Source organism: Schistocerca cancellata, chromosome 8 (assembly GCF_023864275.1).
Source record: "Schistocerca cancellata isolate TAMUIC-IGC-003103 chromosome 8, iqSchCanc2.1, whole genome shotgun sequence".
Lineage (NCBI taxonomy): Eukaryota > Metazoa > Arthropoda > Insecta > Orthoptera > Acrididae > Schistocerca > Schistocerca cancellata.
The window spans coordinates 207,186,444-207,212,112 of NC_064633.1; the positions used below are offsets into that span (position 1 = coordinate 207,186,444).

Sequence of the window (25,669 nt, forward strand, 5' to 3'; positions counted from 1 at the left end):
ATGCAGGACTATAGTGTAGACTGGAAAGTGTGAGTCTTTTAAACCTGAGTTGCAGTATTTTGGTCACGTCATAAACAGTCAAGGTGTACATCCTCTTCAGTCACATTTGTTAGCCATATAGGATTTTCCAATTCCTCGCAATGTCACAGAATTGCAGTCATTTTTAGGGAAAATGAACTATTATATTTGGTTCATAGAGAATTCTGCACAAATCACAGCTCCATTGCATTGCTTGCGTCGCAAGAATGTCCCCTTTGTTTGGACATATGAGTGCCAAGTAGCTTTCCAAAAACTTAAAGATGCATTGCTCAGTGATCGATGTTTGGTTCACTTTGGTCCTGACAAACCAGTTGTATTGCAAGTTGATTCTTCCTCTTACGGAACTGATGCAATGCTTTCACACAGAATTGGTAATAAAGACAGACCTATTGCTTTTGCATCAAAGAGTTGTCCAAAGCTCAGTGTAACTATTCACAAATTGAGAAACAGGCATTGGCTATTGTGTATGGTGCCACCAAATTCTACCACTATTTGTACAGCAGAAAATTCTACATAGTAAGGGATCACAAGCCATTGTAGTCCTTGTTTCATCTGACAAAGCCGGTTCCTTTATGAACTGCCCAAAAATTGCAAAGATGGGCTTTGTTGTTGTTTCAATATCAGTAGAAGATTGTGTATCGTCTGACTGCTAAACATGGTAATGTGGACACACTTTCACGTCTTCCAATTGACCCTGATACAGACTTTGACACTTCTGCTGCATCTTGTTGCCACATCGATGCTCAGGATTCTGAATTGCTTCAATCTTTTCGCTGAACTATAGGAAAACTGCACAGGCTGATATAGATTTGAACATTTTGCTAAAATAAATTCACACATCTTGGCCTCATTCCTTGCATAGCATAAAGAACTCTGTAGTGCACGAATACTTTGCATGTCAGCATGGCCTCGCTATAAAGAAAGGTGCGATTCTTGTTCAAAATGACAGTGGACAGTCATGTGTGTTGGTCCCATAAGCTTTGCAAAAAGAAGTGTTGCAGTTACTTCACCAAAGGACACTTGGGATCGTTCGTACAAAACAGTTAGTGCGTCAACACTGTACTGGGCAGGGTATGGACACCCAAATAGATTAGATGACGTCAAAGTGTCACGCATGTGTGGAAAATCCGTCCGCTCCACCACAAACATTCTCTGCTTAGCCTAAGTCACAATCACCATGGCAATGTGTGCACATAGACTTGGCGAGACCTTTATGGAACACTTGTTGGTTGATTGTGGTTGTCTCATATGGCAAGTTTCCTTTTGCTGTGCCAATGAACTCTAGAACGTCACGTAGCACAATTCAGGTGTTGTCCTCTATTTTTTGCCTTGTAGGTTTACCTGAAGTCATAGTGTCCAACAACAGTCCTTAGTTCACGTCAAATGAAATAGAAACATTCTGTGAACGCAATGGTTACAGCATCTAACTAGTGGACCATTCCATCCACAGTCAAATGGCAAAATGGAATGTTTTGTCAGAACCTTCAAGCAGTAGACAGCCAAACTTTGCACTGCACACACCAGGGATCAAGCTTTGCAACTGTTTCTCGCCTCCTATCATTCGCGTCCACGAGATGGCCCATCACCAGTGAAATTGCTTCACGGCCGCCACCATCGGACACTGCTCCACCTGATACATCCCCTTCAGCATCCGGTGCCAAAGGAAGGCTGCATGTATCACTTCGCACCACATGATATTGTGTTTTTCAGGGTTTTTAGTGGGGGCATATGGTAGGTGCAAGGCAAGATCCTTCGTCAACTTGGCGCACGCTTGTCTCTCATTTCAGGCCCCAACGGATTGCAGTGCTGACATCACAATCAAATTCATCACTGTCATGCGCATGGTGACCCTTCTATCTCTCTTCCCCCAGATTTACGTATCCTGAGGACAGCATGGCTACGGCCGTGGAGACAGAGCCTTCACCTCCTCCACCTCTTCTCGTCCACTGATGGAGCTGGACCAACCTACACCACAGCAGCCGACACCTTTGACATCTCGCTAATGGCCTCAGGAGGTGTACATGTACCCTTCTCGTCATTTTCCGGTGGACATTTCTGCAAAGGCCGTATGGCAGGGTACGACCAGAAGCCTGACGTTCCCTGCAGCCATGGCTTCTAGTCCAGCACAGTGTACACACTTCTGCCTCCCCCATGGTTGTTGCACTCCCTATACGATGATGGTTCGTCACTTTGAGGGAGGGGGGAGGAATGTTCCAGCGTAACCCCACGTGCCAGCATGACGATAAAGAATTGAAGAGCAGAGAGGGCTGTGAGACAGCACCAGCCAATAGTACACTGACAGACCCCTCTCTAGGACAACACTGAGACAGGAGCAGCATCTAGGCCACAAGAATTCAGGCACCGCTCTGCCTGGCTGCGGCCCAAATTGAAGTCGAGCCAACCTACGATCACTACAGCAGTCACTTAGAAACTGTATTGGTTCACTTGTATTACTAACTGTATATTCTGAAGAGCTTCCTTATGTTTGTCTGTCATCCCTTGGTTGTGACACATCTATATCTCACAAAGTTAAGTACTGTAATCATTTCCTTTTGTAATAAACTCCATTAATACAATTTGCTTGAACTGTTGTCTAGCGATCCAAGAAAGCAGCTTTCCTAGGCACCCTACATTAGATGAGTGGGCAAAAAACAACAGTATTACAGATGAATTAGCCTGTAAATGAAATTCAAGCAAAATCTTCATCTCAGATGAAAAACATTTCAGTTAACAACAATGGAAATTCCTCGATGGAGCAACATGTATGAGGTGGAATCCAAAATTTTTGGGACTGGTGCTGCCATCTGGAAAGTAGGAGTAGTAGATCTTTGCACCACTAGGTAGCGAGAGCTGCATATCTGATGAGTCAGTATGCGCAGTGGCAATCAGCTGGGAGGACGTGTTGCGCGTCCAAAGTGATTTCCATAATACTCTGTGTTTGGTGTGTGTATCAAATTCTGTGCGAATCTCGGGAAAAGAGATACGGAGAACCTTGCAATGATTCAACAAGTGTTTGGGGGACAGAGCATGAGCCATCCCAGTGGAAGAGCCCAGGCTCTACAAGACCCAAAAAAGCGAGACAGGTGAGGAGCAAATTGAAGAGCATGATCATTGTTTTCTTTGATACCAAGGGAACTGTGCACAAAGAATTCGTCCCACCCAACCAAACAGTGAATTCCGCGTACTACTGTGACATTTTGTGACAGCTCCGTGAAAACATGCGACAACGACGGGCCGAACTTTGGCATCAAGTGAACTGGCTGCAGCATCACGACAATGCGCCCTGTCACACGTCCTTGCTCACCAGGAACTTTCTGGCAAAAAACAACATGACGGTTGTATCCCACCCACCATACTCACCAGATTTGGCACCTTACGACTTCACGCTATTCCCAAAACTGAAACTCAAGTTGAAAGGCCGTCGGTTCGACACTCTAGAAAGGATTCAAGAAGCATCGCTGGCGGTGATAAACACCCTCAAAGAACAGAACTTCCAGAAAATGTTTGACCAGTGGCAGAAGCACTGGGACCGGTGTCTACGAGCAGATGGGAATTACTTTGAGGGTGGTGGTGACCATGAGTCCAAAGGTAAGGTTTTCAACAGAAGGCAGCACCAGTCCCAAAAATTTTGGATAGCACCTCGTATATTAAGGGAATGGCAAACACTCACCTACAATGGAACACTGTTTGGAGCATGGTAACACATAACAGAAAACAGCATTCACACTTGGTTGTGAAGGACCAGATGGGTGACGGTCAGAAGCTGGTGGCATTTGAGAAGGTAAAGGTCCTAGTGGTAGGATGGGTGACAACTTGAGATGCCAATTTTAATGCTACGCCCATTAGGTGGGATACCATACGCAACACAGGATTTTAGAAAGAGGATGTGAGATTGGAATTCTGCAAGGACAAAGGAAAGTTTGTGGAATTGGTAAAGGTAGAATGAGCAGGTATTTATGGTTGGATGGTCATGGGACATGAAGACTAACTTGTTTTCTGTTATTTTACTGTGCTCCACCTATCAATCTGCTTTAAACATTTCAGTTTTACACACATACAAACACACACATACACACACACACACACACACACACACACACACAAACACACACACACACACATTTTATTTTGTGGGAAATGTAACTCACAAGTCTGGTTCACCTTCCTTTGGGTTTGTTGAAACTTGACATGGTACATGTCTTGTTAATTTCTGAGGATCGTTGGGATTTTTTGTCTTCTCTATCCATTCTAGCACACCTTGCCAGATGGTCTGGCGTTCACGCAGAGGCTGTTGCTGTTGCTGCTGTGATTGCTGTTGCTGCACAGGAACCATCTCCTGTTAACAAACAAGTTATTGGTTTGAATTACCTCAAGTTTAACAAAACTTCCATTGTCCTGCAAAGTTTAAACACATTTTCACCACATAGGTACACTGCAAAGTATATGGTGTCATAATTATTTTATTTATTGCACATGTTCAATGCAAAACCAATTGTGGTGTTTGGCAAACAGATGCAGCAAGTAAAGCAACAACTGTCAAAGCACCAGCTAAGAAACAAGTGGGGCTAGAGGTGGTGCATAGTGAATTAGCACTTGGCAGGCTGCACAATGGTGTAAAGGATAGTGCTTACTGTACTGCAGGCAGTTATTTGAGCTGGAATTTGACATCTGCATATAAAGCTGGACACTCTGGGAGGAACAGGTGGGGTTCTGTATATATGGTCTACAAAAACGCTATCGACTAATAACTGTTAGTCGGTGGAGCTTGTGAATGGCTGGCAACTGTATCCAATGAGAATTAAATTACATGTGAGCTATTAATCCTACAAAAAATATAAATTTACATTTTTATTTTTATATTGTCAACACTTCACAACAATATGTACAACAAAGATTTGCAAAGTTATGGAGAATAAACCAAACAGATAATTACACGAATCAATAAAACTTTGAACAGCTTTAGTACATAGCTCCAGCAACACAAGCTATGTCAAACAGTACCATTAACATCTACATCTGAAATATGAGTATCTTTGCATTTTGTTAATCAGTACTGACACTACAGTGTGGATTAAACATAAGGAAAAGGAAAATTCACCCAGACTGCCATAATTCAGACGTGTGCATGTAGTAAACAACAGAATGATTTAAACACAGGCATTATCAGTAAATATGCACTTAAGGTGTTGGCCCCTTTTCTGCAGTATGCTGCACTGTTTCACTCACAGCAATTTAAGCTGTTCTATTGTGTTTGTACCTAACAAAAACCTTGTAAATAATGCCATAATCACACAAAACTGCAAAATGTTCCTGGCAATGAAGATCGTTATATATATATCATTGCTGCTCATTTCACTCACAGCAATTTAAGCTTCACCATTAGGAAGCAACCTAACCAAAAACTCAGAAATCATGACATATTCGGAGTAATAGCTACATATGTTCCATGACCAACAAACTGAATATGGTGCTGCGACTGATGGTAGTCAATGAGAATATACATTCACAAATAAAGTCAGCTTGTACTTAGATCTATTAAGTTATAACTGAACCACATCACTGGATTTCCAGTGAAATAAGAAACACAAGTACATTATTGAGAGTATTCCTGTACATCAGTGTATTAAGACAATCGCATTTTCATGTTAAGAATTGTTTGCTTCGCCAACTCACAATCAACTTGTCAATTCCAAACTAACCTAGGCTACAGGTCATTCTGCCAGTACACAGTTTTCATCCATTCACACTCGTTTGCTTCACCAACTGATAACCAAACTATCAAATCTACAATGATTTTAAGCTGTGGTATAAAAAATGTCAAGGTAATCACGATCTCAGAAACCATAACATTTGTGAAGAATGCATTATTGTTAGTTTCGACACACTGACATAAAAAGTACTACTGTAATTACAAAAAATGAAATGAAACAAAGCACAAAGCCTTCTTCTGGGTTACAAATTCTCTCAACTGCTCCCATAAATGTAATAAATAAATCTTTCTCATCACACCACCCCCTCATCCGCATATACATCAACAAATATGCATCAGAAATGTTCTTGTATTAATGGGCCCACAAAAAGAATGTTTGTTTGTGGAACATGTACCCTCTGTGCTGTTCGTATGCGCATCAGTTATTGGATCTTTAAAATGCTTTCTGCTATTCACCAACAAATGTATGAATCCTTCATCCAATTAGTAGTCAGAAATTACAATTTTTCCCACAAGCACATAATTTTTCAGCACATTTAAAAACACACATTTGTTTCTTTTGCGAACAACTTTGAAAACACACTTCTTGCTTCCTCTTTCAACTCCATTAAACCCCAATCTACTGGCAAACATTTTCCCTCTAAAACTTTCATTTCCTGAACATTGATTCATCAATTTCTGCAATTGGTCCCTCACCTCTAAGTCAGTCACCACTTCTAATGCAATCCAACACATATATTTTTGACAAAAATGGCACCTGTCAATGAAAGTGTTTGAACAATGTAACTTATCACAAACAAAAAAGGTAGTAAACTTTTTCAGCCATAAGAAAATCATTTTTAAAATATCTGCCATTTTCAGGCTGCTCCTTGCACACCAATTCTTCTGCTGTATGATGCAGCAACAAATACATGATCCTTCTTCTTGGCAACACTTCTGGCAAACCATCACTTTGATCTTTTCTTGGAACCAAATCCTAGTGCTGAAAATATTTATTACAAAATCTTTCCCTAGCAATAAGACTTTGCTCAAAACACCATTCTACAACTTCCTTCCAAATTAAATCAGCTCCATTGAAATATGAAACAATCTGATCAAAACTTCTCTGTTTTGAAAACAAACCTAATGAACTTGCATCTTCTGTCAAAAGAACACACTAGATTTAGCGATTCCTATTGGTTGCTGCACACCATCACCCAACTGGCTGACACCAGCCTCAAGCAACAGACCACATCAGCACATAATGCAAGGGCCACTGACACAGTAAGTGCACTTCAGCCCACATTATCTACCTTTCTACAAACACAGACTGTACATATAAGACTGATTTCATGGTAAAATTTGCATTTAATTGAACCAGTTATTAATAAAACTGACTCTACTTCAAAGGCATTGTGAAATATGTATAGTTTGATAGTGTAATGGAAAGTGGATAAAAAGTTCCTTCAAAATGAAACGCTGTTAATCAGTGGGATAATATTTAGATGTCTGCCTTGTTTGGTACATTTTTGATAGATTGATAGATTTAAGATTTTACTGATTAAAAGAGAACCAGTGATGTAGAACCAATTGTAAGATCTCAAAATGCCAAAAGTGAAAATACGGGATAAAAAAGAAAAACCTGTTATGATAAGCTGAAATTACTAGTTGCAGCAACACTTGGCTAGGGAAGAGGTGTGCAAATTTAAGACAGCATGTGCTGCACCTTGTGGCCTTTTCTTGTTTCTGGTCTTGGATGAGCACACACTGTGTTGGTGGCAGCAGAGGCTTTTGCTTTGGGACTCAGTACGTAGGGATTGTACAAATGATCTAATTTGGGCAGACGGGGGAAAATTCATTGCACCTTATGCTTCTTCAGCCTACAGAAACAACAGTCACTTATGGCTCCTCTGTCTCCAACTATTTGTGTCATCACGGCTAATCATTACACAATGGAGAGCACAACCAATTACACAAAAAATGTGGCAAAGTAATCATTCATCTGAAGCTGATTGATGCATGGTGTATACACATTTACAACAGATAATTTCACTGGTTCTGCTATTTTCCTTAAAGGAATAACGCAAACAGGTTATACACTAGTACTCATAAACTAGGGAAAATTACTAGAAAAAATAACTTCCAAAATCTTAAAGCAACTGTATTAAAGTCAAATATGTTGCTACATCTACATCAACATTTATACTTTGCAATAAACAGTATGGTGTATGGTAGAGCACACATAGTGAATCAGAATCATTGTACCACTTCTTATTCCATTAACAGTTGGTACACAGGAAAGAAGATCATTAGACCCTTCTGCAAGAACCTGAATTTTGCTAATCTTATCATTGAGGTCTTTACATGAGCTATATGTTGGAGGAAGTAGTATATTTCTTGTCTCATTTCTAAATGGGGGCTCTCAGAATTTTATGAATAAGGCTCTCTTCAACACACAATGTATTTCTTGTAAGAAATCCCACTGTTGTTTGTTGAGCATTTATGTGACACTAACTACACAAACCCGTAATGAACCAATCACTCTGCTTTCCTTTGAAGTCTTTCCATCTCTTTCGTAAATAAAACTTGTTAACTTCCCAGAACAGAACACAGTACTCCAGAATATGTTGAACAAGGATTTTGTAAGTGACTACTTCCATTCATAGTTTACACTTCCTTACGGTTCTTCCAATAAATCTGAGTCTAGCCTCTATCTTCCAAATGGCAAGATTTAGATGGACATGTTACCTTTAATTGTTCCGGAGACAAACTTGTACTAATATCAGGAGTATTGACTGGTTCATTACAAATTTTCATTTAGCTGTGTATTGGTCTTATCACTTGTTTTTACGACTCAGTTCATGTAGTAATTTTTTATGTGTGGTTTATCTATTAATTCATTCATACTTTACAGAAATAAATTTTAGAAAACTTACTAATGAATATGATTCTATCACATCGAAGTCAGCTTTTGGACAGTTTATTTATTTTCTTTTTTTTTTAGCTGTAAACTTTGTGTAACTAACAGAGTTATTTTAAATTTGAAATATCAATGGTAGACATGATGGAAAGAAGAAAGTTAGACCTATTAGGGTTAGCTGAAACGAAATGGAAAGGAGAAGGAAGGAAAGAACTGAGGAAAGGCTATCGACTGTACTGGGGTGGAAATGAAGAGGGAAGGAGAAATGGAGTGGGAATAGTAGTAAGAGATGGGCTAAAAGAGGAAGTGAAGAGAATAAGTGATAGGATGATAAAGATCAAAATATCACTCAAGGGGATGACCATAGAGGCAACACAACTGTATGCACCGCAGATGGGTTGCACTTCTGAGGAGAAGCAAGAGTTTGAAGAGGAAATGCAGAAGCAGATGGGAAGGAAGAATGTGATAGTAATGGGGGATTTAAACGCACATGCTGGAAGAGAAAGACAAGGTTGCAAAAGTGCACTTGGATCAGAGGGTTGGGGCTGTTGAAATGAGGAAGGTGAAAGACTATTGGAGTTCTGTCAAAGGAATAGCCTGCTGGTTGGGAACTCTTGGTTCAAGAAAAGAGAGAGCCACAAGATTACCTGGTGCAGTCAAGACTTACAAAGAAAGTTGATAGTTGACTGCTTTCTGTACAATAATGAGATGAATAGTAACATCATTGACATTAAGATAATACCATCAGAGGCCTTGGATAGTGACCACTGTTAGCTGATAATGAACATGAGAGGGACTAAGGATAATAAAGGGACAGAAAACCAGGAAAGACGTGTAAGGGTATGGAAGTTGAAGGAGGAAGAAAGCAGGCTACAGTACCTACAAGTAGTAAAGGAAAGCATCCCAAAGGATGAACCAAAAGCGGTAGAAGAGGGATGGAGTAGATCCAAGGGAACATTAGAGAGTGCGGCAGGAGCAGAAGAGAACAGTAGAGACAAGAGAAGAGTATCAACCAAAAAGAAAGAAACAATAAGTGTGGTGGCGGAGGAGAGAAGCAAGTGGATGGAACAGTGGACCAGAATGATGGAGGAGGATAGTAAAGCTTCAAAAAAAAAAAAGGTGTTAATTGGGATGATTAAAAGTAAGAGGAAGAATGGTATGATAGATTATGCCTGAATGATGAACAGAAGTGGCCAAGATGTAGAGAATAAGGAGGAATTTGAGAATATGTGGAAGGAGTGTTTTGAAGAACTCCTGAATCCGAATGGAGACCTAGATGAGGAGGAACAAGCCGAGGAGAAAAAAAATAGGAGGAACAGCAAATAGGGAAAGATCTTACATGGGGAGAAGTGGAAGAGGCATCAGGCAAGATGAAGGGAGGGAAGTAACCACGTCTAGATGAGCTACGTGAAGAGATGATAAGAGCAGCAGGAGAGCTGGAGAGACAATAGCTATATTGAGTAATGAAAATTGTGTGGAGACAGATGATGTTCCCAGAAGACAGGAAGAAGGGAATAACTGTCCCAATCTTTAAGAAGGGAAATAGAAAAGAGTGCAAGAACTATCAGGGGATAACACTGATAAGTCATTGTGCAAAGACTTTTGAGAAAATTTTGGAAGCATGAGTTTGGGCGAAATTAGGAGGGGGAATGAGAGAAGAGCAACATGGCTTCAGTATAGGAAGGTCCAAGGTGGATCTAATTTTTGCTGTAAGACAACTGCAGAAACAGCATTATGAATACGGAATAGATCTATTAATGATCTTCCTGGACATTGGAAAAGTGTATTACAGTGTATGTAGAAGCAAAGTGTGGAAAGCCCTGGAGACCAGAAGAGCAGCAAAACAGACTATTTGGACGATAAGGGAAATGTACCATGGAAGTGTGAACTGGGTGAAAGCGGGAGGAGAGAGATCAGCTTGGACTAAACAGAAGAATGGCTTGAGGCAGGGAAGTGCACTTTCACTATTGCACTTTCATCATTACTCTTCATTGCAGGGATGGATGATATAATGAGTACAGTAGCACAAGTAACTGGTGATGGAAAGATGAAAGCTATGGTGTTTGCAAATGATCTGATGATTTGGGGGAATAAGGAGGAGGAAGTATAAGAGCGGTTGGAAGTATGGGAACAAACAGTACAAGAATATGATATGAAATTTAGTACAAGTAAGAGTGAGATGATTAACACAACAAGAACAATGGAGAGAGGAAGAACTGGAATAACAATTTGTGGAGAACAACTGAGGAGAGAGGAGAGTTTCAAGTACCTAGGATGCCTGATACAGAAAGATGGAAAAAAACAACAGAGAAATAAATGAGAAGGGGAGGAAAGCAGAAGCATTTCGGAGGAGTGTCAGAAGCCTGATATGGAGTAAGGATGTACCCCAAATCAGTAAAAAGGTTATATACTGGTAATACTATGTCCCGATCCTGACATATGCATCCGAAATCTGGGTTGTGAAAGAAACAGAGAAAATCGAAGTACAGGCTAGTAAGATGAAATTCTTGAAGAGCAGTTTTGGAGTGACAAAGACAGACACGTTAAGAAATGAGAGGATCAGAGAGTTCATGAATATGGAACCATTACATGAGGAGATAGAGAAATTAAGGCTGAGATGGTATGGGCATGTTAAACGAATGGAGGAGAAGAGGATACCCAGGAGGATACACGAGATGAAACTGGAGGAAAGAGACCAAGAGGAAGACCGAGAGACAGATGATGGAAAGGAGTGGAGGAAAGTGTCCAGACGAAAGTAGAAGACTGAACCAAGGTGAAGACAGAGAGATGGTGGCAAGAGAGAAGACGATGGGGAGGCTTATGTTCCAAACAGATCGGGCCAGAGGCTGGAAATTGTCCAAGATGATGATGGTGAATATCAATTATTTTCATTTGAATATTAATAGTAATCATAATTAAGTTCAAAATAAGAATCTGTAAATAAATTATGTTAAAGATAGATAATGAACAATGTTCTTTTCACATTTTTGAAACTTATCTCCTTTACCAAGCCAGCCTTTGCAAATGTGCATCTTTGTAAGTGTACTGAAGTATGCTTTAAGGGATTCTGTCAAAAGTGGGAGTCAGCTGAAGCATTATCATGGCTGACATGAACTGTGGATGCAAGAAACAGGGTCAATTCAAGAACATTTTTTCACACAAGCAACATGTCATTTCTCTACCCCCCCCCCCCCCCCCAAACATCTCCCACCCCTCAGATATTAATTACCTCTTTTTGGGCTCTTGGAAAGACCTTTAAAAATAAATCTGGATCTAGCGATTGTGGAAACTTTTCTTTCCTTTCCTTTCCTTTTCAATTAACTACTACATAAACATTCCTCTGTAACAGAAATAAATTACTATGTCTTATTTCAGTACTAAATATTAAAAGCAGAAATAATTCAATTTAATTTAAGGTAATTCTTGAAATTTTTAAAAGTTTTATGTGAAAGGAGAAAGAACTATGCCTATTATACCATTCTAGCTTCAATAACAATGATCTTTCTATTAAACTGAATTGAAAAAAAGGACATATAACATTTCTGTTATTTTTTAGTTATGTAATGGACCTTTTCAATTTTATAATTTACAAGTCAAGGGGGACAAAAAAATTGTCTGATTTCATATTGATGAAGTCCATCTAGGCTCATAATGACTCACTAGATGTAATCTTATGTCAGCAGAAAAATGTGGCTGTTCACCATCATGCTCGTACCACACACTCAAAATATGTGCAAGATAAGGAAGACCTAGGGTGAAATTTGATCTCAATTACATTAAGACTTAATCAAAAAGTGTACATTTCTCATTCATTCATACTAACTAAGACAGTATTTGACACAAAATTAATGGCAGCTCATAACCACACTTTGCAAGTATCTTGTCTGCTTGCTTGTGGATCCATGTTTATGGAACATTTTTGCTTCTATTATTGTATACTTTCAACCTATGTCAAATTTTGCTACTAATTATGATATGTCATGTACAAAAATACTGCTCTTATGCTCTGGTGTCCCTCTAGTGACTCAAGTGGCTGTTTGTGTTGCCTGGGCCTTAAAAAGAGTCTTGGGAAGAATGTATTATGATGATAAAAATAAATATTATATTATATGTGAAATCAAAGTGGTGAAATTCTTCATTTATTTCTGCAAGTACTGAAACAACTAAAAGCATCTGAATCTAATACAAAGCCTGTGCCCTTGACGAAGCTGTTCAACAACTGACTACAAGGAACCAGATACGTGAAACTTCTGTTGTACTGCCTTTTCTCGAGTATTCCTTAGAATACGTAAAATATTCATTTCACTGGATTACAGTGAAGTTGGAATTGTGAAATCAAGTGATATCAATTATTTTTCATCTACTCAAGCACAGCAGGTGTTACATTTGCTTCTGGTTACACCTCTCCAATAAAAACAACATACTACATTCCATTCACTAGACAGTCTTCAACTGAATTTCATATCTGTTTCAAAAGATTGCATACATGTATTCCATTTACTAGGTGATGATTTGGAACTGTATTGAAGGCTTCTATGACACACACAGTCTATTTTCCACTACCTCCTGTCAGCTGAATCTCATGAATGAACAGAGCAAGCTGGGCTTCACATTATCACTGCTCGTGAAAACTACGGTGATTCTTACATAGTTGTTCAGTGCGCTCCACAAAATTACCACATAAAAACATGAGATGCTACACGTTTTTTAATCATTTGTACTTAACAAACAATTGCACATTTTGGTGCAGGATAGCAGTTGGTGTGACAACAAGAATACAGCTGGAAAAATCAACATTATTGAATTGTGTCAATGGGAAACTTGCTAAGGACAGTCTTCAAAGGAAGAGAGCTAAGTCAGGCAGAGGTGGACACTTGATGAAACTTCATTCTGTGACACACACGCTTGGAAGAATAGATGTCTACTGCTCACTACCCTTCATACAAAGGAGCATTAGGAATGGACATGCTACTACTTACACAGAATATATTAATGTAAGAGCATTCTCTTCGCTGGTGAGTCCCAGTTTAACTTGCACAGTCATTACCAATATGTTTTGATTTAGAAAGAAGTTGGAACTCATTATCGTCCGCCTAATATCCATGACAGTGGAACCTTCAGATGAGGTAGTGCTTTTTATGTTTTCAAGTAGAATATCTTTACATGTACACATTGACTGGGTGTTTCCATGTGAAACTGTGATTCCATGGATCAGTAGAAATACTGTCAGTGATAATTATGTATGTTCCAAGATTGGTACAATGGGTGATGGTTCCATCTTACAAGACAATAGGGTGTCTCTTCTTGTATATGGATATTTTCAACAATTCTGTTTGTGGTGTACACAGTTCATTCTCCAAATACGATGACCATAAACTATGTTTGTGATATTCTTGGAAGATTCAGTTCTCCACTCCATATACACTAAGGGTATTACTGGAAGAAAAATATATTGGGTTGGTGCATAAGTTAATAGCACTTTTCCGTAAGTTTAATAAACACACAGACACACATAACAAAGACTCAAGTTATTAATAACATATCCTCCTTCACTATTTACAACAGCCTGCGAAAGCTGGAGTAACTTTTTGATTCCATTACTGTCGACATCACATGGTTTTGAGGGAAAGAACTCGCGAGCCATATTTGAAGTACATTTTCACCCAGAGAGGAAGCTCTTTGAAGCCTGTTTGATAGATAACAGAAAAGGTGAAAATCTCAATTGCTGATAATAAATATCACAAGTGACATTTACATCTTGGGGAAATAATTCATAGTACACCAGATGCATAACATGATCTTTTGTGGATGCGTGCAGGTCTATATATATAAGGAGTTGCTGCTTTATTCAGCCTCAACCATTTCTTTCTTTTCCTTATGTTGTCATAAAGACACCATTTCCCATTACTCATAACAATACAGGGCAGGAACAATCAGTGTTGTTCATGAGCCAGTTCATGATGAACAAGTGGAGATGCACACATGATCATCTGCTGATTCTTGTAATTTTGATTTATAGCATACACCCAATTTTTGAACATTTCTCAGTGCAAACAAATGTTGCATGATGATAGAATGATCATAGTCCATCATATCTGCCAGGCCTCGAGTGCACTGACATGTATCATTGTGGATTAAAGCGTGTAACGATCTTCGTCAAATACTGAAGGTCTTCCTCAAAGTGAAGAGTCACTAATGTCAAAACAACCCTCCTTAACATGAGAAAACTATTTTCTTGGCATGCTCTGTCCAATGGCATGCATCTTGTGTGTGTGTGTGTGTGTGTGTGTGTGTGTGTGTGTGTGTGTGTGTGTGCGTGCGTGCGTGTGAGAGAGAGAGAGAGAGAGAGAGAGAGAGAGAGAGAGAGAGAGAGCGCGCAAGCAAGCAAATATAAAGACTAAAAAAATAATTCTTTGTTGCTTCTTGTAATTCAACACTCAGTTCCCATACACGACTTACACACTGCCACAGGAATTACCTGCTGTTGCCCTGCTGATCCAGCTGTCTGTGGTTGCTGCTGTGGCATCTGCTGCTGTTGCTGTTGCTGCTGTGGTTGCTGCTGCTGAGCAGCAGCTACTGTAGCAGCAGACACTCCCACTGCGACACCTACACCTGGCTGCCCAGGCACTGCTCCTCCCTGACTTCCAGGAACTGCCTGTCCTAACTGTCCTGCAGTTGACCCTGGGCCTCCCATTAAGCCTGCAGGACCTCGCAACGTTGATTGAACTTGTTGTTGATTGCCAATCATTATATTGGCAGCACCTACAAAACCACAATTTATTTTGAATTTGTACAGAAAAAGGCTGTGCAATGCAACAAGATAATTAAAAATAGAAATGCCTCCACTGAAGGAGAGAAGAGTCCATCAAGTGTCCCAGTTCATATTATTTTGTAACGAATGCTGAAAAATGTTAACCGAGAGACTGAAGTTTGCAAATTACCCTCTTTCATCTCAGTGCCTCGTGGGTCATCCCATTTTTTCTTCAAAATACAGAACGTTTTTAAAAAATGCAGCCAACTGCACAATACTATGAGAGCTACCCATAAAGTAACAGACAATTTGGTCTATCATGGCACGTGACAGTGTGCTGCATTGCAAAGTTCCACTCACCTTGTGATGAATCTCTCTTCAGATGCACACCTCCTAGAAGTCACTGAAGTACAGTTCTCAACCAGAAAAAGCTATAGAAAACAGCTGTATACTTTGTAACCACAAGTCACACTATAATTGTTTTGTCGGTGGAAGGAATAGTTAAATGAACGTATTTATGTGTGAAAAATATCACTGTATTACAGTAAGCTTGAAGACACCAGTCACTAGCAAAACCCACTCTATGCTGTACAAAGTCCAAAAAGTTCACATACACAAAGTATTCGTAATTGCAGCCAGTTTATGGTAATTATTAACTGTCTTTCACCAAAAGTTTACAAACGAATTGTTTCTTTCAGAATAGTTTGCTCAAAGATTGTTATTATCAGTCTCACGTAACAAAATGTTCATGTTCATGTTCATGAGTAAACAAAACACCATGCGGAATTTAGTTATTTAAAATGTCACCAAAAGTTCTGAATTTCAAACTGTGCATTAAATTAAACTCTCTTCCACACTGTATGGCACTACTCAAACGTTTTGGTACCGAAATATCACAATATTAATCATTTGTAGTGGAGCATCTATCAATAGGTCTGATCACTAAGAAATCCAAGCCACAACTCCACTCATGTCTCTACACAAAAGAAGTTTCTAGTTCCCAAAATATGCATGAATATGCTAAGTTCTGCCAATCAGAAAGCAATATGAAACCCGCTCAATCCTGCATATATAAACAGAACCAATCAAAATGTGTCACTGAATCAAAACAGTAAATTAATATAAATAAATTTTGAAAATCCCTAATATAAAATTAGCTCCCTCTTAATAAAACAACTTTTCTGAAATCATAATCTCATTTCCCCAATACCATAAACTGATGAAATAGTTTATAATAAATTCCCTGGTACGAATGACTAACACACACGCCATTCTCGAAATTCCTCAAGAGACCGGTTAATTAAATGAAAAGTATAAAAACTTTACATAACACATTATTTCTCATTCACACTTTCATTCCCTCTCATAACTAAGTACAAGTACAGTAGTAATTAATAAACAATTAGAAAATGAAACAAACAGAACTGTAAATAAAAATGACAGTATTTTGACTGCAGCTAGTGACCTCTACCAGATTGCATAGAAACTACATACACACTGTCATCTGAAGCCACCTGTCCTGCGCGTAACTCATAGTGCACATCAGTTCACTGCTGTTGTGATATTAATAGGCACGACGTAAAGTGTTACGCCTCAGGTGGTGGGCGGGGCTACACCCGCCACCTTGGTGCCCTAACATTCCAACACTCACTATGCATCCAGCGATGGTTACATGTGGTCTGTGTTCGCTGCTACTTTTGCTTTCTTTGATGTTTTAAAATGTACTTTCTGATCGAAAATCCCATCACTTGTGAGGTGTGTTCCGTGATAAGGTTTTTATTCGCAAAAAACTGCAAACCAATTGAAAAGTATCACAACCTTTGTGATGTGTATGGAAATGGAATAATTAGTGAAAGCCAAGTGAAGCAATGGTGCACTGATTTTGAAAATGCCGTACCAATGGTTCAAATGGCTCTGAGCACTATGGGACTTAACATCTTGAGGTCATCAGTCCTCTAGAACTTAGAACTACTTAAACCTAACTAACCTAAGGACATCACACACATCCATGCCCGAGGCAGGATTCGAACCTGCGACCGGCCATACCAATGTTCATGATGAGAACCACAATGGTTGGCATAGCCTTGGGCTGGTGAAGTGGTGACGAAAATCAACAAAAAAATTGTGAAAATTGTTGTTTCACAATTATGGAACTTTCACTATGTTTTCCCCAAATTTCACAGAGTTTGGTGCACGAGGGTGTGGTGGGAAGCTTGGTTACCACAAATTTTGTGCTAGATGGGTTCCCAAAATCCTGATGGAAGACCACAAAGAACAGAGACTGGCTGCAACACTGACCTTCCTTGTGGGTTACGAGAAAAATGGTAGCAAAGTTATCCGTTGTATCATAATCTGGGTCGAGTCTTGTGTGAAGCATGTCAATTGTGAAACAAAAAGGTGATCGTTGGAATGAGGACACGCAAATTCTACCAATAAATCACAGAGTTCCAAACAATTTCAGCAAGAATGATCATGGCTGTTGTGTTTTGGGATTCAAAGGGAGTGGTTCTCGTTGATTTCTTTGAATGTGGCACAGCAATTAACTCGGAGAGGTATTGTCAAACATTGAGAAAGTTAAGGTAGGCAATATAAAACAGGCATGAGGGAAAACTTAGCGCAAAAGTTTTGTTTTTCATGACAATGCATGTTCAAACAGAGCCAATCATACCTAAGAGCTCCATCCATTTTGGATGGGAGGTGTTTGAACATCCACCATACAGCCCGGATTTGGCACCGAGTGACTACTACCTCTTCCTAGTAACAAAGGCATGGCTCGCTACAAAACTCTTTGATACTGATGCTGAACTGCATGCCAATATAAACCAGTGGTTGCAATTGCAGGCAGCATATTTCTAGGATTTTAGGATAAAAGTTTTCCTTTATCTTGTGTGTTCCACTAGATGCATGGCAAACATCCACCATGGTTTGAAACACAAATCTCATCTCAGAACATGCCACACAGACGCATGAGGAACGGCTGACTCTCTGCTGGCGTGATGAGCAGACTTCTGTAGCCTATGTTTAAAACTATGTTTAATGCACTCTATGTTTTAAAAGAACACCAACAGCAACCAGTAGATTTCTCCTTACACAAACAACCAATATTTTGAAACTCCTGGTGTCACTGTCAAATGGTTTGAGCTGTAAGAGGTGCACTGTCAAGCTCTCAATGAAAATCACACCACACAATTATAACTGACTTGCCCCTGGTGAAGCACAGAACATAAAACACATTTTTGTTGTTGTGTTATTGTTATCTTAACGTGACATGGATGGGTATTAAATGAATAAGTGAGTGAGCTGGCTGCACTAGGGAGATCACTGTGGCCAGCTAACTTTTAGTTTCAATAAGTAACTTAAAATTCATCCCAAGTTCCTACCCTCATGTGTAACTTCATTTGTGTAAAAGGTATAGTCTTCCAAAATCAGATGAATTTTCTTAAAAAACCATATTTTCTCCTCTCCCAAAGCTGGCACATAATGGTATTACCTTCATGATTCAAAGCATCAGCCTCATTCACTATTTTTACTTACACATAGTAAGAATAACTGCAGTAACTAACCGTCCATCCTTGTGGCTCCAAATGGTGCTTGCGTCATAGCAGAGGGTGGTGTTGACAGCTGTGCAAGCAAAGCACTGCCTGCAGTGGCTGCAGTAGGCCCAGCAGCTGAGGCCACAGGGTTCGGTCCTGCTCCGGTCACTCCTGTCGCACCAGGACCTTGCTGCAGGAATGTGGGACGCTGCTGTGGGGGCATCATTGTGCCGGGTACCGGACCAGCACTAGTGGGGGGCCAGCGGGAGGGTGGAGGAGGTCGAGTACCGCCGATAACAGGTCCGTGGTAACCTGGAGGATTTTGCTGTGGAAAGCCTCGTCCTCCAGGTACCATTTGTGGCTGTTGTTGTTGTTGCTGCTGTTGCTGTTGTTGCTGCTGTTGCTGCTGTTGTTGCTGATGCTGCTGCTGTTGCAGTTGCTGCTGCTGTTGTTGTAATTGTTGCTGTTGCTGCTGGAGCTGCTGCTGTTGTTGCTGTTGTTGGGTAGCAAGCATTGCCTGAAACATGATGTAAACCTCAAAATGTCTCTACTTAAAGCCACTGTAAAATTTCTAAAAATCTATTTGCTTATGCTACATAATTTGTTGTCATCTGTAACGGTAAACAACTGTTCACGAGTTCAATTAAGCAAAATTTGCCATTGGTGGATCCAAAGAAAGTGATATAAGTATGATGTATTAATATGCGCTATTAAATCACAAAGTGTCCTGTTACAAGAAGACACAGTTGTAAGAAGGAAAGCAGGAAACAATCTGCCATCTCGTTTAGTGGCAATTCACTACTATAAACTGTATTCCAGAAGTACATGAGCAATTCACAAATGCCATTACATGGCAGTGCAAAACTGCTATCTGAAAAGCTGAAAGTTTTGACTTCCAAAGCTTACTCCCTGTGACAGCTTCAATGACAGGCATCTGCAACCAACTGGATAAGATTCACTCTGTGACAAAGCAACAGTTGGGCTATCAGCACAGCCAATACATGCTGTGGGACATCACCATCCGGTGGAAGATAGATACTGCAGACAGTAACAGTCTGAGTCGTCCACACCCCAACAGCGACAGCCTCTAAAGGTGTTTGAAGAGGTACACACTCGCTGTAAAGAGAGTTAAGGACATAGACGCAGACTCCACCAGATATCCTCACATAAGCTGCCCGATTCTTATAATAACCCCGATAGCCATGGAGAGCTGGGGGGGGGGGGGGGGGGGGTTGCATCACCGGAAACCATGTTTCCTGGAGAGCAATGCAGAAGAAAGGGTGAAGGCTGATGGCTGATAAGTTGTTGGAGCTCAGCAAGGTGGTGGAAAAAACCGCTGCAATTCCACTGGAGAATAATATGATTGTGAGGCTGGGAAGGCATTTAACATTCAATGAGATGGGTTACGCCTCAGGTTCACCTGTTGCCACCAACTGAGGAGATGATATCCATTGTGTCTGAGGGTCTGGTGAGATCCAGGTCCTCAGCGGATGCCAGAATCTCCACCTCATCCTCAGATGCAGAGCTTTTAGGTAGCGGTGGGGTGGGTGCCACCTCAAGTTCCTTGGTCTTAGGGGAATTTTCTCGCTGCTCCTGGAGTTTCTCTGGCTGGGAGGGCTTCACGGATTCAGTCTCCAGGACTGAGGAGAATTGTGAAGCCCTATGACCAGCTGCTTTGGGGCACTTCAGCTACTGGCAGGTGTCAACATTGCCACTAACAGAAACCTGGGAAGGAGCCAAAGAAGTTGGACGCTTCTCCGGCTTAGAATTGGGGACTGACATCCCCGATGGTTGGGGTTGTGTGTGTGTGTGTGTGTGTGGGGGGGGGGGGGGGGGGGGGGGTTGCTCCCAAAGTAGGTGCTGTAGGAGCAACAGGGTGGGAACTGCCCCCACCATCAAGGTGTAGTCTTCTGGCACTGAGAGGTGACTGGGGGAGATGGAGCTGGTGGGGCTAGAACAGTTGTAGCAGTGGCGTAAGAGGTGGTCATACGAACAGGATGGAAGCGTTCAAACTTCCGCTTAGCCTCAGTGTAGGTCCGTCAGTCCAGGGTCTTATATTCCACGATTTTCCTCTCTTTCTGTACAATCCTGCAGTCCAGTGAGCAAGCTGAATGATGCTCTCCACAGTTGACACAGATGGGAGGCAGAGGCAGAGGCAGAGCACAAGGAGTATTGGGATGTGATGGGTGTCCGCAATCTCGACATGTGAGGCTGAAAGTACAGCGGGAAGACATATGGCCGAACTTCCAGCACTTAAAGCACTGCATCAGGGGAGGGAAGTAGAGCTTGATGTCACAGTGGTAAACCATCACCTTGACCTTATCAGGCAATGTATCACCCTCGAAAGCCAAGATAAAGACACCAGTGGCAACCTGAGACTCCCTCGGACCCCGACGAACGCGCTGGACGAAATGAACACCTCGCTGCTCTCAATTGGTGCACAGCTCGTTATCAGACTGCAAACGAAGGTCCCTGTGGAATATAATACCCTGAACCATATTAAAGCTCTTATGGGGCGTGATGGTAACAGAAACATCCCCCAACTTATGACAAGCAGAGGATGCTGTTTTTATGAAAACTGACCCAAAGCGCATTTTGGACAAGCCCTCCACCTCTCCAAACTTGTCCTCTAAATGCTCTACAAAGAACTGATGCTTCATTGTCATGAAGGACACCCCATCAGCTCTCGTACATACTAGGTACCGGGGCGAATAAGCTTCGCCGCCATCCTTAGCCTTTCGTTCCTCCCATGGTGTGGCCAGGGAGGGGTACGATTTGGGGTCATACTTCTGTGCATTGAATTGAGCCCTTGTGCGTTTAGAGACTGCTGGTGGTTGGCCACCAGCAAGAGATGATGTACTATGCTTCATTGCGTGTTATCTGCCCTGGGGCATCTACTCCACAGCATACGTGGGGAGTTAGAGGCGCAGGCATCAGCAGAGTGATCCCTGTGTTGTCATGTGGCTAAAACCAACAGGGTACATAGTGGCTCCACCACAACAGACTGGCTACTGTGCTGGATATCAGGTACAAAGAAGTCCATGACATCGTCGTCACAGAAAGCGACACTGCATAGTGCATGGTGGAAAACGCACCCAGGGATGTATCCTAAACCCAAGAGATGGAGAATGAGCAGGACTGCAATGTGACAATGAGAAAGTGGGCTAAGATCTCAATGCACAATGGACATGATGCATCATGTAAGGCACCCTCCCCCAATTGGCTCGCTCTCCGGAAAAATTTTGAAACATGGGAGGTCAAACCCTACAGGGGACCATCACATAAATGCCGAAACGTGTGTGTTATAACCTTTAATGCACTAATAAACTGCGTGGATACACAAACGGAGAAACAATAGTGGGTTTCGTGCTACCAACTCCGTAGCTGTCACTCAACTGCTGTGCCGTGACATGCGGCCGGCGTCGTTCATAGCTAGGTGGCGCTCCCGCGCTCAGCCGAGCTGCGGAGCGCCTCTATCGCCGTGTTTGCGTACTGACGTAGCGGCACTTTTAAATCTCGTGGCACTGTCACAACACTTTTCCCCCCTTGAAACAGAAAGACACTCACTTCCTGGGAGACACGGACAGTGCGGAGACATCCATGGCCTCTTGGGAGACCCCGAGAAGATCCCGCAGAGAAACACGAGAATATGGTCGAAAATGTCCAGGACGGAAGCTTGTGCGTGGAACGTGCCTCCTGGACGAGATGATGGGTGAAAACTCCGGAGCAGCATCCATAGGTGTCGTGGACCTGGGGGTGTGCTCCAGCGAGATGGGTCCCGGAGAAGGCGGCGTCGCGACTGGGGCCGGTTCCGGCGTACTCAGAAGCGGCAGCGACGTTGGCTGCAGCGACACGCACGGGAGACCGGCAGCCGCGACAGGACTGGCGTCTCGGGCTGGTGGAGGCGAAAGAAGGGGCGGTGGCACCGGCGTGGCCACCACTCGTGGGCGCATCTGGTCGTAATGACGAACAACCGTGCCGTCGTCCGTACGTATTTCACAAAGCCGGCGGCCGCGAAGAGCCTTGACCAACCCTGGAATCCATTTAGGGCGAGATCCATACCCTCGTGCCCACACGTCGGCGCCTACCGAGTATTTTCCCGCACTAGGGGACACAGGACTAGGCCTGACAGGGTGAAGCAGGTGCAGTAGAGTGCGCGGTTGGCGGCCATGCAAGAGTTCAGCAGGGCTGCGATCACCCAGAGGCGTGAAGCGATAAGAACTCAGAAATTGCAACAGAGCGTCATCGGTAGAAAAATCAGTAAGGAATTTTTTCATCTGGCTTTTGAAAGTGCGGACAAGGCGCTCGACCTCCCCATTCGATTGGGGATGGAAAGGCGGTGCTGTAACATGATGAATCCCTTGTCCAGTACAAAAATCACGGAAGGCCTGCGAAGAGAACTGAGGGCCGTTGTCCGTGACAATCGTGGAGGGAAGACCTTCTAGCGCAAAGATTTTGGACAAAGCCAGCGTCGTTGCCGCAGTGGTGGGCGACGGACATCGAACCACATACGGAAACTTCGAGAAGGCGTCAATCAACAGGAGCCAATAAGTGCCTAGGAAGGGGCCGGCAAAGTCAGCGTGCACCCGTTCCCATGGCTGCGCCGGATCAGGCCACGGAGAGGGCATTGTACGGGGTGCAGCCAGTTGTTGAGCACACTGACCACACGCAGCGACCATATGGGAGATGTCCGAATCGATACCGGGCCAATAAACATGCCGGCGGGCCAGGGACTTAGTCCGAGAAATCCCCCAATGGCCTTCATGCAATAGTTTGAGAACATCGTTGCGAAGAGAAGCTGGCACCACGACCCGTGGAGATGCGCCATCCGTGGCCAGAAGAACAACACCCTCACGAACAGACAGATGAAGGCGCAAGGCATGGTAGTTGCGAAGGGGATCCGATGCCCGGCCCTTGGTCCTGTCCGGCCAACCCTGTTGAACAAAACCGATCACCCGACGGAGGACCGGGTCCCGCGCAGTAGCCGACGCGACCTGCGAACCAGTAAGCGGAAAACCCTCAACCGCACGACGTTCTTCCTCATCAATGTGGAAACAGAGTAGTTCATCTCGATCGAAAACCGGGTCGAGGCCCATCGGCAAACGCGACAACGCGTCAGCGTTGGCGTGCTGGGCCGTGGGGAGATAGTGAATCTCATAGTGAAAACGAGACAAGTATAAGGCCCAACGTTGCAGGCGGTGAGCCGCCTTATCCGGAAGCGACGCCGAAGGGCTGAACAGAGAGACCAGCGGCTTGTGGTCGGTGATGAGGTGAAACTTAGAACCATACAAAAAAACGCTGAACTTTTTTAGCGCATAAATGATAGCGAGCGCCTCCTTTTCGATTTGAGAGTAACGCCGTTGGGCATCGTTGAGGGTCTTTGAAGCATAGGCGATGGGTCGTTCCGACCCATCCTCATACCGATGGGCGAGAACAGCCCCTAGGCCATACTGTGACGCGTCAGTCGCCAGAACCAAGTGCTGACCCGGACAGAAACTGGCAAGACAAGGCGCCGACTGCAAATGAGCCTTCAGGCGAACAAAAGCCTGCTCACACTCGTCGGACCAACAGAAAGGAACATTTTTGCGTAACAGCTGATGCAGAGGATGAGCCACCGCCGCCGCGGATGGAATGAATTTGTGATAATAAGCAATCTTGCCTAGAAACGCCTGAAGTTCTTTGACCGTAGACGGCCGGGGAAGAGCGGTGATGGCCGCAACGTGCTGACGTAGAGGACGTATACCTTCACGGGACAGGTGGAAACCAAGATACACAATGGAGGGTTGGAAGAACTGTGACTTTTCCAGATTGCACTTCAACCCAGCCGAATGCAGAACCCGAAATAATGAACGCAAATTGCGAAGGTGCTCCTCAGTGGAGGCCCCCGTGACAACAATGTCATCCAGGTAGTTGATGCAGCCAGGAACGGAAGCCGTGAGCTGTTCCAAAAACCGCTGAAAAATGGCCGGTGCGCTAGCGACACCAAATGGTAACCGCTGGTACTGATACAACCCACAAGGAGTGTTGATGACGAGAAATTCCTTGGAAGACGCATCCAACGGCAACTGATGGTACGCCTCCGATAAGTCAAGTTTGGAAAAGAACTGGCCCCCAGCGAGCTTGGTAAATAACTCCTCAGGACGGGGAAGAGGATAAGTGTCAATGAGGCTCTGAGCGTTGACAGTGGCTTTAAAATCGCCACACAATCGCAGACTCCCGTTGGGTTTAGAAACCACCACGATTGGCGATGCCCATTCGCTGGAGGTAACAGGAAGGAGAATCCCTGAAGCTGTCAACCTGTCTATCTCAGCCTTGACAGGTGCACGCAGCGCCATCGGAATAGGGCGTGCCCGAAAAAACTTAGGGCGAGCTGTAGGTTTAAGAGTAATGTGGGCTTCAAAATCCTTGGCACGACCCAGACCAGCAGAGAACACGGACGAGAATTCAGAACACAACCCATCCAGCTGTTGATACGGAATATCTTCAGATATGAGGTGCACATCATCATCAATGGAGAACCCAAACAACTGGAAAGCATCATAACCGAACAGATTTTCAGGGCCCGCATGATCCACCACATAAAACGTGAGGGGCCGAACAACAGACTTGTAAGCAGTGGAAGCATCAAACTGGCCAACGATAGGAATTTTCTGTTTATTATAAGTTCTCAGATTTCGCGTAACTGGAGACAAGGGAGGGGAGCCCAACTCCAAATACGTGCGAGAATTAATGAGAGT

The 25,669-nt window shown here is 42.8% G+C and overlaps 1 protein-coding gene across 4 annotated transcripts in view; it reads right to left on the bottom strand.

Annotated features, from left to right (window-relative positions):
* The window catches only part of LOC126095224 (mediator of RNA polymerase II transcription subunit 25), a 165,562-nt gene that overhangs the window by 93,984 nt on the left and 45,909 nt on the right, over window positions 1-25,669 (bottom strand). For all 4 annotated transcript variants that reach the window (XM_049909965.1, XM_049909967.1, XM_049909964.1 and 1 more), the window contains exons 8-10: window positions 18,963-19,449; window positions 15,127-15,410; window positions 4,188-4,375 (exon numbers count right to left, since the gene is read on the bottom strand). In XM_049909965.1, coding sequence (XP_049765922.1) covers window positions 4,188-4,375; window positions 15,127-15,410; window positions 18,963-19,449 — 959 coding nt within the window. The remainder of the gene's footprint in view (window positions 1-4,187; window positions 4,376-15,126; window positions 15,411-18,962; window positions 19,450-25,669) is intronic.